Below are 14,496 nucleotides of genomic sequence, written 5' to 3'. Positions count from 1 at the left end.
CCTGGGCCTACATTTTTTTAAATTTAAACAGTCAAGGAGCTGGTTTGTATCTGAAATTCAGTAAGTGCTGAATAAGACAAGTTAAGGATAGTCCCTGTTCTGAAGAGCTTACAGTCTAAGAGGCACACACGGAAGAAAAGACATTTTGGAAAAACTGAGGAGGAGATAAGTATGAACCATTTAGTTTATTCAGCCTTTGTGTTCTAGAAATACTGTGATGTAGCAATTAGAGTATAGGTGGGAGTCTTAGTGCGGTAGCTACCTCTGTAAATAAGCTTGGTGAACCATTTTCTGCTGTCCTGTGTCAAATATTCCCCTGATATATGAAGGGTTTTTTTTGTTTTTTTTTTAGATTTTAAAATGTTCTATCTAGTGATGAGATGACCCTTCAATTCTGCAACCCGGTTGTTTACATTTTTTTTACACAGTAAACTCTGGTTCCAAATCCCTCACTGTGTGGGTGGGAATGTCAACATCTCCATCATGGGGCTGTACACTAAATGGAGATTACACCATGGACTCCAGCAGTGTGGAACTTTGGGAGACCTAGAAGGGAGATCAGGACACTCATTTTTTGCATAGGGTTCTGTACCTAAATTAAGTATTGGGGGCTCAAACCCCAAATATTCGAGGCTTAGTGCCCCAAAACAACAAGACCTAAACCTTGAAAAGGCAAAGAGACTCCAACAACTGTTTTCAGAAATTTTCTTCTTTAGGGACCAAAATTCACCCTTCCACGTTGCCTTGGTTCTAGCCCACACCGCTGGTGTCTGATTTGGGTCCAGAGCGGCAGGGGTGCCCATCCCCAAACAGCGGCATTACCTTCTGCACATTCGTTCTTCTTCCACTCTCTCAGTGTTTCTCACTCGTTCATGGAACCAGCTATACATAGAGCAACTCCCAAGATAGTAAGCAGCATTCCTACCACGGCTCCTAAGGAGACAGGACATACAAAAATGGGAGGAATCATGAGCACTCACCACTAATCAGTTAGGCCTTGTCCTCTATTCAGATGCTACAGTGATGATGTGGTCTGAGTAGCTAGATAGGGAGGATCAGAAACATGCTAGTTCCAGATGAATTTCGGCAGTGTTGTTAATAGCAGGTTCTAAGACACTTTTCCTCATATCTGTGCAGAGATTTATTTTTTTAAACTATTAACTATATTATAAAACTACTACGGCCAGCATAGCTCTAGAGCATAGTTCTTAGGAAAATAGTCCTTGTTTGCTCTAGTCAGGGAAACTTTGTTAACGCTGTGCTAACAATAGCTGTGTTTAAAGACAAATGTAGCTATTAGCATGGGCCTATGGAGCTGGACTTCATCCCAATCAGTTACAAACAATCTCAAACTTGCAGCCATTTTATGAAATTATCTAGTGTCACACAGTGGACTGAGGGAGGGGATGAGGAAGAAGAATCTTCATTGGTATTTTAGGTTTTTATAGAACATCTTTCTGGCCTAGAAGGGTGTTCACCAGTTCTGTTCTGCTCATGTCTTTATTGTGTAAAGGCCCGAACCTGAGGTACGTGTATCCTTAACTCCCATTGACTTGAAGCGTACAGGATGGCTCTAAATCTACAGATTTCACTCTCTCTCAATGATAATCTTAGAAAGCTGAATAAACTGTTGTTAGAACAAAATGCCATCACGTTTTCAATTTGCTTGGTTTCTTCCTCCCCTAACGCCCTCACAGGACAACATTCTTACCTTCTGCAGCTTCCCCACCGCGTAGCTCCTTAATGTAAAAATATTAAGTTACTACTAGCAGAGTAGAGTTGTCCAAAACCTAGTTTCAAATCCCTCAGTGAGACAACAGCAACTGATGATCACACACAGACTAGTGCTATCTAATAGCCATCCATGAGACGGTAGGATTAACCAGATCATCACTCTGTGCACACCTAGGGGAGGGGGCCTCAATAAATCCATCCCCAACTATGATAAGATGAACTACTTAACTAACCACACATCTTGCCCCTAGAATTACATGATCTAGCTAGACCTCACACCAAACAATGGTAATCTAGATGTTCAAGGTATGGTGCTGAATGCCAAGCTGTGTGCAGAGCACATCTATAAAAGCATTGCACTGAAGTCTGACTTACTTTTACCACCAATGTCCTCCCCAAGAATCTTCCCAGTTACAACTGTGACTATCAAAGCCAGAGAGTTACAGAGAGGCACCGCCAGGGACAGGTCTGAAATTGAACAGGGAATGTTGACGTGGTCAGTTAAACACAGTTAAAAAACTAAATCTTGTAAAAATCACTTTCTGATCACCAATGCAAAACTGCTCTATCCTGTTATGTGTAGGCTTGGAAGGCTTAGATTTGTGTTGGTAAACACTGATTTCATGGTACACACAAACCAACAAAAATTATTTACAGATAGGTAAAGGGAGAAAAATGCTGCTTGAGAACTTATATTTTAGGAAATTTACTTTGTATATTTTAACATGTGATGTGACCATTTGTGTGTTAATGATTATAAATATTTAATTTTTTTGCATCTCAATGGCTGTCATTAAATAATGGCTGTCTCCCACCATAATTTCTTGCAACTTTGAAAATGTAAATTGATAAAAATACAAAAAAATTGTAATAAAAAACATTGATGTTATGTCAAAATTAAAAAAAAAACACCATTCTACCAAGCCTCAATATGTGTAATTGATTTCTTGGCTGGGCCACAGAGCTTCTCAAGGATGAAATTGTCTGTCTAGCCCCAGCTATCCCACTACACTGACACATAATAGCAAGGACTAACCTGTGGATGCCAAAGTGAGATAGTAGATTATTGATCCACACTGGTTAAACAGAAATGGCACCATGCACTACAAGGAAAACACAACATATTCAGTCACTGCACATGAAACAATAATATACACAGCATGAATGTTATGTGAGGACATGAAGCTAGTTAGAGTGGGGGATTAGGAGCCAGGACTCATTTGTTCTGTTCCTCACTCTAGAAGGAATTGTGGTCTATCAGTTAAATCACAGGGCTCTGTTTATGGTTGTGCCACTGACTCCTTGTGTGAATTTGAGTAAGTCACATAACATCTCAGTTTCTTAGTAAAAGGGAGAGAACGCTTATTTCACAGGAATGATATGAGGCTTAATTAACTAATGCAGAGGTAGGCAACCTATGGCACGTGTGCCGCAGGTGGCACTCACACTGCCCAGGTCCTGGCCACCGGTCCGGGGGGCTCTGCATTTTAATTTAATTTTAAATGAAGCTTCTTAAACATTTTAAAAACCTAATTTACTTTACATACAACAATAGTTTAATTATATATTATAGACTTATAGAGACCTTCTAAAAAATGTTAAAATGTGTTACCGGCACACGAAACCTTAAATTAGAGTGAATAAATGAAGACTCAGCATAGCTCTTCTGAAAGGTTGCTGACCCCTGAACTAATGTGTGTAAAGTGCTTTGAAATCCTCATGGGAAAAGTGGTACCATATGCAAGCTAAATGGAATATCACAAAGGATAAAAATCAAATTTCCAATAAAAACCATCAAGCCCAGAGCAGATATAATTAAACGTTTACGAAAATTAATGTTAAAGCCAGATTAAGCCACAGACATTCCCATCCAGGAGGCCCCCTTGGCACTACCTGAAATGGTTTGGAGGGGGTTCTAATACCTTATAATTGAGGCACAGGAATTTCATCTCTGCAAGCAGCTGCAGCACTCGGTTCCTTTGCTTCACCTTCTCCAGTCCCTCTGTCCCTGTCTTCAAAAATGGGTTTGTTCCTCCCCACAGAATAGCCACTAGGACCAGTGCAGACACTTCCCCTTCAACACAATCACAAATCACCACACTTCAGGGATTATTTGTGCTCTATAATATGAGTTTCTCACTTTAGTTCTTACATTATCCCAACTCCATGGCTGCATGTAGTGCAGGGTGGAACTTGCCATTTGCTCTGCGACTAATCTTGTGTTCTGAACATCAATCTTGCGTCTGACATTGTGACCATCACAAATTCCTTCATTTTTTCCCCTCTCTCCTCCTGTGTTAAAAGCCCAGTTGCGGAAAGTGCTGAGCACCCAGAACTCCCCTTCTACTCTCTCTAACTCAATGCACCTGTTTGGAAAAGTCTCTCCCTCCATGTGTCAAACTATGAAATCCTTTAAACCTCACTTCTTCCACAAAGCCTCCTAGCAATGATCTTACCAACCAACTCTCACAAAAGAACTATTGTCCCCCGCATGCTGTTTGTCTGAGGTCAACTATAAGCTTCTAGGTGTATGGGCCTTTTCTTATGATATCTTCTATAATGTAGCCAGTACATTTAGTGCATAACAGTGTTATTAACATCGTGTTATTTAGTAAATAATAATCAAGCTTAACGATGATGTGACCAGCTCCAGTACAATAAATGCAACCCAATCATCACATTTGCAAAGCACTAAAGAATGAGAGATGTTAAACAGTTCTGAGCTTTTATGGTGCATTAAGTATTTTAGAATAGTGCAAAACACTGAACAGTCGTTTGAATGCTGTGACAGCACAGTATTTTGCAATAAATGTTACTATGTAATGTTCACACAGGTTTATTACACACATTTAGTTGTGTTGCAGTTCTTTTTTCTGTCCATTTACTATTTCAGATTATTCCAGTCCATGAAAGCAGGTTAAATAAACTATCCGTGAGAAAATTGGGCTCTACGTTACTGTATGGGTCTTGTCAGCAGTGTGCTGTGGCTAAGGGAGTGCTGGTTTGAGATGTGTTGGCACCAAACACAAACCAGTTTACATTTTTGGCACTCCCCCGATGCCACCAGCCTGGAACTACGTGGCATTTGTGCTTTGGACCTAGGGTGACCAGATAGCAAGTGTAAAAAATCGGGACTGGCGGGGGGGGAAATAGGTGCCTATATACAAAAAAGCCCCCAAAATCGAGACTGTCCCTATAAAATTGGGACATCTGGTCACCCTATTTGGACCACAACCTGCAGAGTGTGGTGAGCAAAAGAGAGCTGAGGAGTTTTTAAAAACCTGCCTACATCATGTCCCGGGAGGCAGCTGCCACTGGCTCAGCGAAGAACTGGGCATGTCTGCGTGCACAAGGCCAGTGAAGCGACTGTCCTAGGCCCTTCTGTGGTCCCATTACAGACAGGAAACCTTGCCAGCCCCACGGCGGAGGGGGAACGAACTGCTTTCCCCTCCCTACGTGGAGCCCCCCCAGCACCTCCTCCCCTGCACCCCTCACCCTGAGGACAAGCGAACCGAACCCCCCAGTGGGGAGCCCCCACACTGGAAATCCCCTTCCCCTGGGCCCCACCGCGGGGCCTTCTGGCACAGCGACCCCCACTGGGACCCTCGCCCAGCAAGGAAGCCCCTGGGCTCCCCCCCCGCGGGCACTGCGAGCCGAGCACTGTCCTGGGGGGTGACCCCGGAAGCGGGAAACTCACCCCCGGAGGCCATGGTGGCTCCTGTTCACTTCCGGCCGGGCCGCGCCCCCTGACCCGGATGTGGTTCCTCCCCCTTCCCTTCACGCGGAGCGCTGCGCAGGCTGTTGCCGGGGCTGAGCAGTCGCCATGGTGAGTGCGGGGCTGGGCTCGGCTCGGCTCGGCGACCAGGCCGGGGGAGGCTGACAGGCGGCGGCTCTGTAGGGAGTCAGGATTTCCTGCCCCTTCGGCCGGCCCGGAGCCCCTCCCCCGCGGTGTCATTCCGGCCCCCCCCCCCCAGCCGGGCCCGGAGCCCCTCCCCGCGGTGTCATGCGCCCCCCAGCCGAGCCCGGAGCCCGTCCCGCAGTGGTGCCGGTGCTCCCTTTCTTCCCAGCCTGGAGCCTGTCCCCCTGGCATCGTGGCCCTTTCTTCTCTCTGGTCCGGAGCGCATCCACCAGGCTTGGGCCCTCGTGCGCCTCATTCTCCCTCTCCCGCTGAGAGCCCCTCTGGGGGGTGTGTGTGTGTGTGTGGTTTTCCCAGGGTAACGTGGCACCTGACGCCACTCCAGTGTAGTGCTGGGTTCCCGTGTGAGGAGCCTCCTGGGCCCTGTGGCACAGGGATCTCCACCCTCAAGCTGAGGAAATGCTTGGCACAGCCAGTGGTGTGGGGATAAAGCCCCCCTATTGGGTGGGATCAGCAACCTCCTGCACGTCTTTCTGGCCCTGTGAGTCGAATTCAATCCCAAGTCCTCATTGTTTCAGCCTGCTGGGCTCAGAAGTGTTAGGGTTTGTGAGATGACAGGTTCCCTTCAAGGGCTACTCAGTGAGACCTGGCAGCCTGGGAACATAAACAGCCGGTAATGCTGTATGGTTTGGGGAGTCTGCACTCTGCTAAAGTTGACTAACAGGTTCACACCAGGGATGAATTTAGCTCCATCTCTTTGGGGAGATGAGGTTTTCTTATGCTGGTTTCACAGTGTAAAAAGGTAGAAACAGGAGCAAATGGACTAGTTCTGGTTGTGTTTGATGGAAACTCTGTACTTGTTTATTTGCACAAATCGTGAAGCTCGAAGGCTTGTAGTTTTGCTTTAAAATACTGGATTTTTTTTTAAATGATTTATTTCCCTTTAGAAACCTATACTGTTGCAAGGTCACGAGAGGTCCATTACTCAAATCAAATATAACCGTGAAGGAGACCTACTCTTTACAGTAGCCAAAGATCCTGTAAGTATTCCAGAGGCTTTGTGTGAAGTGTTTCATGTCTCTCAAACTTTTTTTTTTGGGGGGGGGGGGGGGCTGAGAACTTAAACAGGATTCTAAAAACATGAAAGTTCTTGCAACCTGTTTAATATTATGGTGAGGGGTCACAAAACCATACCTGAGATGGGGGTCAGTTTTTAGTTTGGCAAGTTATTATAGTGACTCCCTTTTGCAAGAGGCTGAGACTTGGGATTGCCTATTGAGTTTCCATCTTTCTAACCTATCCCACAGAAAGTTCTCTGTGCTGCATGGTGGCACTATACAGCATTTGGCTTTTACAGAGACTTTGTGTAAAAATTGGTAATTTAAACTGTATTTTATGATCTGTATAGTCTGAAAATCCATTTTGTCCAGGGTGTGTGTTGTACCTCTCTCCTCCTATACCTGGAAACAATTATTTCCATTCTTAGAAACCTTTGTTGTTTCCTGTTCAGTTCGAGATCTAGTATAAAACCAAGCTGCCTCCTCTTCAGGATCCCTCACAGAATTGTTTTTCTACCTCTAGCACTTCTTTGTGTTCTCAGTGTTTCCTCTGTCTTACTTGAACAGCATATATTTCTTTCTCCTTTCCCTGTGTTCCCTTCCCTGTGTTCCCCCGTAGGCAATAAAATCCCACTGCCAAATCTGGGCCAGCCTTTTTCCCCCCTGATCCTTTTCAAATCCTATTTCCAGCCCCATGGAGAGAGCTATTTCTGCCTCGTTTTCAACATCTATTCTGTCTAGTTGCATTTATAAAGTACCTGTTGCCATACCATCTAGACATAGCATCTCTTAATACAAAAAGTGTACCATACTCCCGGTGAATCCATGCTCATTCATTCTCTACATAATTTGACCTTTCCACCCTTTAACATTCCTGTCTGACTACCTCTAGTGATGTTGCCCATTAGCTATATTATACTGCATATGCTCCTGTTTGTATGTGCAGTGATGTAGACTTGAGATACTCCAAAATGAGACCATATGGAAATAAATTGCATTCGTTTATTAACTTGATCTAAAGTACAGCCCACTTCTCCACAAAAGCATATGCCCAAATTTGTTAGTCTCTAAGGTGCCACAAGTACTCCTGTTCCTTTTGCCGATACAGACTAACACAGCTGCTACTCTGAAACTTGATCTAAAGTGGATGCTTGACTAATTGTTTTGCTTTCCCAGATTGTCAATGTCTGGTACTCAATCAATGGAGAAAGGCTTGGCACTTACAATGGCCACACTGGAGCTGTCTGGTGTGTGGATGCAGATTGTATCCTTTGGTGACTGAAACCTGTCTGCTTGTTTATGATGATTCTTCTCATGTGTGAAGTGGGGTGTTTTTATTGTGGACACTAGGTGGCAGGCGCTACAATGAGTGGTTTGGGTTTTTTTATTGCTTATATCCTGGCCTTTCAATTACTCTCCACTGGCTTCTCCCTCCACCCCCCACTCCAATCTGAAATAGTAAATGAACTGCAGGCCGTTGTGTTCCACCCTCACTTATTCAGACATCACTTTTTACTGACTTACTGTGCTCAGGTTCACAGTGCTCTGGAGTTCTTAGAAGATGCCTGAATTTCTAAGTGACCTTCTGTAATCAATACAGATAGGTGATAAAATAGTTACATTAATGCAGGTTTCTTGCATTTAAGAGTTGAACTCAGTGCCCCAAAGCAGGAAATTCAAAGTTATGGTTCCCTCAGCAGAAGTGCCTGGACATAGTATGTTGGAATGAAAGTTATTTCATCTGCATGATTTTTTTTTCTGATTCTAGATAAATACTGTAGCTACTGCATATCTTCTGTATTTATGTATCCTACGGCAAAATGTGGATATTGGCCTTTTGGGGTGATGGGGTGTGAGAATTTGTTGGCATTCCCTAACTGGTGATGCAGGGGACACAAGACATGTGCTTACTGGCTCTGCAGACAACTCCTGCCGGCTCTGGGACTGTGAAACAGGTAAGACAAGAATATTGGGGTGAGGGGGCGTGTTAAATTCTCTCATTAGAGAATAGTTCTGTATATGAAATCTATTTGCCTTGAGCTGTGTGGCAGGGAAATAAGGTAGGATTCTAATTCTACTTTAGGACCAGTGGGGAAGATGGGTTTGGTCTCATTCTGACCCTTACGAAAGAATATTCATTGGTTGATAACTCCCTCACTATCCAAACTGGCAGGAAGTAACAGTGTCTGCCTTGAAAAGGCCAGGGACTTCTGGTGCAGGTTAGGATTGAGGTGCGTTGGCAGAATGGTGTGTGGGTAGCTTGTGCAAAATAATTTGCTTTCTCTGGCCAGTATCCTAACTTTCACGAGTGCCTAATTCATCCAGAATTTTAAAGAAAACATGTATGTGCACACATGGGTTTCCTGGTCTTGTAAATCATATTTCAGTGGATGAACTGGTGTCATCCTATGAGTAGGAAAGTTGTCCAGCAGGAGGTCCACAGAGAATGTTTCTTTGCCCTATAGCATTGAGACTCACTTCTTACCAATTAAAGGGATGACTGTGGGGCACTTGTCACAGCTCAGAACAGAACTTGCTGGCCTAGCAAAATACTCAGTGGGAAGGTGAGCAATGAGAATAGACAGATATGTGCATTAAGCGGTTGACAGATTGATCATAGCTGATGGCAAGACACAGGCCAAGTTTCCGGTCTTTGCTTAGCGAAATTTATGTGATGAAATGGATGGTATTTGCTAATCTTATGACTTGTAAAGATTGGTCCAGGGGAGGATTTTTCACAAGCACTTCAGAAAATTAAGAAATGCTTTGTACAGACTCTAGCCCACTCTTGATCCAAGCATTGCATACTGGCTAGCTCAGCACTACGATTCACCCTGCAGAAGGGAGATTGCACCGGACATCCTCACCTCTAACAGGTTCTTTCCTGTGTCTAGGAAAGCAGCTTGCGCTGGTGAAGACTAACTCAGCTGTGCGAACCTGTGGCTTTGACTTTGGAGGAAACATCATCATGTTCTCCACAGATAAGCAGATGGGGTATCAGTGTTTTGTTAGCTTCTTTGACCTTCGTGACCCCAGCCAGATTGGTAAGGAATTCAGGCAAATACCTGCATGGAAGATGGGGACTGTGGGAAAACTTGGATCACCTGCAAATAGTCATTTGTCTAACTCTTCCCTTCTTCTCTGCAGAAAGCGACGAGCCTTACATGAAAATCCCATGCAATGAGTCGAAAATCACTAGCGCAGTGTGGGGCCCCCTGGGTGAATTCGTCATCGCGGGGCACGAGAATGGAGAGCTGAACCAGTTCAGTGCCAAGGTTATTGTCATGAGAAGCAGTGCTCCCCTCTTCTTTAACTGAGGACAGAGAGGCTGGGTGCCACAAGATACACATAGTGTTGAGCTAGAAGTCAAACCCACAGCTGTTTGGTGTAGCCAGAAGGCCACCAGCTGAAGTACACAGCTGTGGCGGACTGGTCTAAACTACTGTTTAAGTTGATGTAACGCACATTGCTCAGGGGTGTGAAAGATGTAGTGCTCTAGTGCAGACTTGCCCTGAGTGTCAGTCTGGGCTGCAGTTCAGAAATGGATGAGGAGACCATTGCAGAGTGGTGGTTTAGAGCCATAGAGTTTAAGGCCAGAAAGGACCACCATATAATTCACTGGGGATGCTGGGTGTAACTGGGACCTCTGTGCCTGAGGGATGGTTTGCACGTCTCTCAGCAATGGCGCAGTAGCATTAATTCTGTCGTGTTTATGCCCCAGTCAGGGGAGCTCCTTGTGAATGTCAAGGAGCACACCAAGCAGATCAATGACATCCAGACCTCCAGGGACATGACCATGTTTATCACTGCCTCCAAGGACAACTCAGCCAAGGTGAGACCTCCCTTCCCTGTCTAGTGAACCTCACTGACTGATGGCCCTGAGAGCAAAAGCAAAAGATATTGCTGCCTTGAATGTCTATTTCCCTCTCCCTAGAAACTTATGGGTAACTATGGAGCCAAGTTTTCTCTGTCTCAAAGTAGACACCTGCTTAGTGGGACAAGCCCAGTAAAGAAGGGGGGGGGGGCTTACCTTGGCCAGATGAACAGGCACAGATGATGCAGTGATTTCAAGTGTGCTGTCTCAGGCACAAGGTGTACGGGGGCTTGGGTGCTCCAAGTTGTGTGCTCAGACGTGTTTGGGCCTTTTGCAAGAGTTGGGAACCCTGTCACTAACTGTTTCAGAGGCGATGGAGTTGCCTGTGGAGACAAGGCAGAGCTCCAGGGCTTTAGGAGGGGGTTGGCTTTCCACTCTATGCTCCCAGCGTTGGGAGCCTGCTTGTAAATGGCTGCTCCTCCCATTCAGCATCAGAATAACCAGTTTTGCCTCTTGCCTTCTAGCTGTTTGACTCCACGACTCTCGAGCATCAAAAGTCGTTCCGGACCGAGCGGCCTGTCAACTCTGCAGCTCTTTCCCCCATCTTTGATCACGTAAGCTAACTGATACGAATGGCATTAGTTTTATTGCGGTCATGTTATACGTGACTTTTTCTTTCCCCTGGCCCCCACGTTGTTCCAGGGGGCTGGGATTCTAGAACAGTATCAAAGTGGGGGTGACAGGATAGGATTTTAGAGTGTAGTGTGTGGGGAGGGGATTGGCGTGGATGCAAGGCATAGATGGGTTTTGGATGGCTTTCCAGGGGGACTGTGGGGACAAGTGTTCAAATCTAGGAATCTTGTAATTAGCTCCTATGACTGGGTCATCTCCATCCTTCAGGGATTAATGCAGGACTGTTCTCCACAGTGCATGCTTCATTCTAGTTCTATGCATCACTCATAAAGTGTGTGAGGGTTTATGGCTCATTCATGCATCATCTTCCCTCTGTATGCACCCCTGGTTTGGATTTAATTATGCCTCTAGTATTGCATCCTAAAGCTGCTTCCCTTCCCCCTCTCCCATCTAAATTCTGGTATTACATTCCCTCTATGTCGCCTCTGAGATGTTAGGTGAGATCAGGAAGTGCTCATCACGTGTTTGTGGTGGACTTCTCCATTATACACCATCCTGTATGGGGAAAGTGTGAACTGAAAGAAGACACTCCTCAATTAAAATAGTTTACTCCGGTTTTGCTTCTGACAAAGACAACATGGAGGGGAGGAGGGAGATCATTTCAGTTTCTGGAGCGCTGAAATCTGCAGCAGCAACCAGGCAGCTGGGAACCGCTCTCTTTCTCAGTCTGTCAGGGGAGCGGAGAGCACTTATGAGCCTGGCCTGCCCTGTGTTTATGCTGGCAACAGCTAAAAACATCTCCGATATCACATCACTGGCAAGCAGTACTAGCTAGAGGTCAGTTGATGTTTCTGTAATATCCCTTCCCTGCCACCAACCCATCTATCTGCAGGGAGTAGGAGTGTTAAGGGGAAAGAAGCATTGCAGGACTGGAGTGTGCAGTGTGAGAATGGAGACTGGGGGTTTTGAAGAAGCCTAAGGGTTTTGGGCACCCAGCACTCACTGAATTCCAATGGGAGCTGTGTGCTGAATTCCCTTAGGCACCTTTGCAAATCCCGACTGAACAGGGTTCCCATGCCTCTGGCTGAATCGGGAAGTGTGTGTATAAAACAGGTAACATGAGAACACACAGAACTGAGACACTGAACATTGGACAGGTGACAACCTTACTTCTAGTGCACAAAGAGCCCAGGAACTGACACCATCTCTTGCACTGTGCTGCTGAGTGCTAAGCCTCCAGTTCACAGCTTATTAAATGATCCCCTTTTAGCAAATGTGTCTTGGAGGCAAGAAATCCCATGGGAGCTCTTTAATAGTACCGCTCCAGCCACAGATACCAGCTGGGATAGGAGAAAATTTCCCACTAGTCTTTGCTCTGGCTGCTATACTGTTTCTAGATCCTGGCTCCCGCCAAGCGAGAGTGACTGGAGCAGCATCTGAGACTGTTTGGCTTCTTCCTATTTGCAGGTAGTATTGGGTGGTGGACAAGAAGCCATGGATGTGACCACAACCTCTACCAGGATTGGCAAATTCGAGGCAAGGTTGGTCTTTCTTGTTCCTTCAATGAGGAGGGAGATTTGGGTGTGTTCGTAGCAGCCTGAAGACACCTTTCCTGGTACAGCTGGAGTAGTGTCACTTAAATGGAAGAGTTACTCTTGGGGTGAAATGCAGGCCAGACTCTGTTCTGACATAATTGGAGCTCTGAGCCTCTTGGAATAACCCAAACCATCTTCATTATTCCTAGGTTCTTCCACTTGGGTGTTGAAGAAGAGTTTGGGAGAATCAAGGGTCATTTTGGTCCAATAAACAGTGTTGCTTTCCATCCTGACGGAAAGAGGTAGGGATCTCGCTGGGGTTCCATGGGCTTTTGAAAACCAATGGTGGTGCTGACTGAAATGCTGGCTAGGGTCAGGCATGTGCTAGATGCATTTCCCCCCCTACAGTACAATTAGGCTTTGCCCGCTTTCCCTGTAGCACCCAACTAAACTCTGCCAATAGACCTCAGTTCTGACCTGCAGCACCCCCAGCTTGGTCACATCATGGACGACTCATGCTGACGCACACCATCCCTGCTGTTCCAATACCAATCCCCCTCCTCTTGAGAATTAGAGAACCCAAGACCAACTAGTGCACTCTCCCTGCCCTGTAGGGGACCGCCAGCCTCTTTGGAAGTATTGGCTCTTAGTTAAGATCTCGTGTAGGTGGTCCAGAGACATCTACACAGAACACATCATGGGACATAGCCAGTACCTAGTCGAGTAACCAAGACCACCAGCCAGGGGAAATAACCCACTTCCTTCCCTGATGAACCAAGGGACGCACCCCACCCATGTACTTATTCCCTACACCGATACTGACTTGGACTCTTAATACCTTCCATGAGTGGTGTACCCGAGCCCACTTATCCACTGACACTTTTAAAAACTCCCGCATCCCAGTCTGGATCTGTGCTGGTTATGTGATATGTATGTATCTCATGAACCTTGTAGCTGATTCTTGTAATCCCCCTAACCCAAGCCCAAGCCCAACCCCAGATGTACAGTACCTTCTTCTTAACTTGTGTAAATTTGATTTTAAACATTAACTTTAATTTCTTAGTATGGGAGACAACCTGCCCTAGCAGACAGGACAGATGATTCCAACAGGTCTCTTCTGTCTTTATCTGCTGATCCTATATATCCAGTAATAGCTTTCTGCGAATATCCATCCTAGGCACAGACTCACTAGCTCTTAGCTCCCACATCCTCGTAGAGGTGAGACCCTCTGAGATCTGCTAACCCAAAATCTTTACTGGGTTACAGCCCCGAGTATACCATTGTCCCAAATAAAAATCCTGTACTAGATGAAGTTGGGGTTACTAGTCTGGGTTTTTAAAGGGGTGTCATTGACCTCAAACTCTTGAGGTCCCAGTGCGGGGCAGTGGTTTCATCTGGCTTTCTCTCCCCCCTTGCAGTTACAGCAGTGGCGGTGAAGATGGTTACGTTCGCATCCATTACTTTGACCCACAGTACTTTGAGTTCGAATTTGAAGCTTGAAGCAGCTCCTGTTTCTTCCCCCACCCTCTTTATTTTATTTTTTTCCCCCACTTTCACTTGGCTCCTCTCCTGGAGTTTTGTCTGGGCTTAAAGTTAATCTGTTTCAGTGGGTGGCAGCGTAGAGCTCTTGGGATTGAGTGCTGAGGGTGTGAGCCTAAAAGAGAAACCAGCCTGGAATGGTTGGATCAGCTGCTTTGTCTGAGGTAGTCTGAGTGGTGTGAGACCAGAGGGAAGAATGGGCCAGCTTGCTCCCTGCTGCTGTGGACACTAACTTCCTGCCTTGCTGGAGATATTTATAAGTCTGGGAAAATAAACTCAAAAGGAAATGGTAAATATAAATCTTTTTTATAACCAGATGAGTTAAAG

The 14,496-nt window shown here is 45.7% G+C and overlaps 2 protein-coding genes across 3 annotated transcripts; one reads left to right on the top strand and one right to left on the bottom strand.

Annotated features, from left to right (window-relative positions):
* Positions 1–169: 169 nt before the first annotated feature.
* TMEM234 (transmembrane protein 234) lies at positions 170–5,519 on the bottom strand. Of its 2 annotated transcripts, none has more exons than XM_030539081.1 (5): positions 5,432–5,519; positions 3,657–3,808; positions 2,771–2,837; positions 2,110–2,202; positions 170–933 (listed from the first exon to the last, which is right to left on the bottom strand). In XM_030539081.1, exons 1-5 carry the CDS (start codon positions 5,442–5,444, stop codon positions 863–865), a joined length of 396 nt encoding a protein of 131 aa, XP_030394941.1. In that variant the 5' UTR covers positions 5,445–5,519; the 3' UTR covers positions 170–862. The 2 variants fall into 2 exon arrangements, with proteins under 2 accessions (XP_030394941.1, XP_030394942.1); XM_030539082.1 differs by lacking the exon at positions 3,657–3,808 and adding an exon at positions 3,887–4,026 and having other exon boundaries at positions 5,432–5,452.
* Positions 5,469–14,486, top strand: EIF3I (eukaryotic translation initiation factor 3 subunit I). Its single transcript, XM_030539069.1, has 11 exons — positions 5,469–5,560; positions 6,538–6,630; positions 7,825–7,912; positions 8,538–8,603; positions 9,543–9,692; positions 9,796–9,923; positions 10,370–10,480; positions 10,987–11,076; positions 12,563–12,636; positions 12,840–12,932; positions 14,049–14,486. Exons 1-11 carry the CDS (start codon positions 5,558–5,560, stop codon positions 14,128–14,130), a joined length of 978 nt encoding a protein of 325 aa, XP_030394929.1. The 5' UTR covers positions 5,469–5,557; the 3' UTR covers positions 14,131–14,486.
* The last annotated feature ends 10 nt before the right edge of the window (positions 14,487–14,496 follow it).

This window comes from Gopherus evgoodei, chromosome 20 (assembly GCF_007399415.2).
Source record: "Gopherus evgoodei ecotype Sinaloan lineage chromosome 20, rGopEvg1_v1.p, whole genome shotgun sequence".
In the NCBI taxonomy this organism is placed as follows: domain Eukaryota; kingdom Metazoa; phylum Chordata; order Testudines; family Testudinidae; genus Gopherus; species Gopherus evgoodei.
This window is presented reverse-complemented; position numbering and strand designations above follow the sequence as displayed.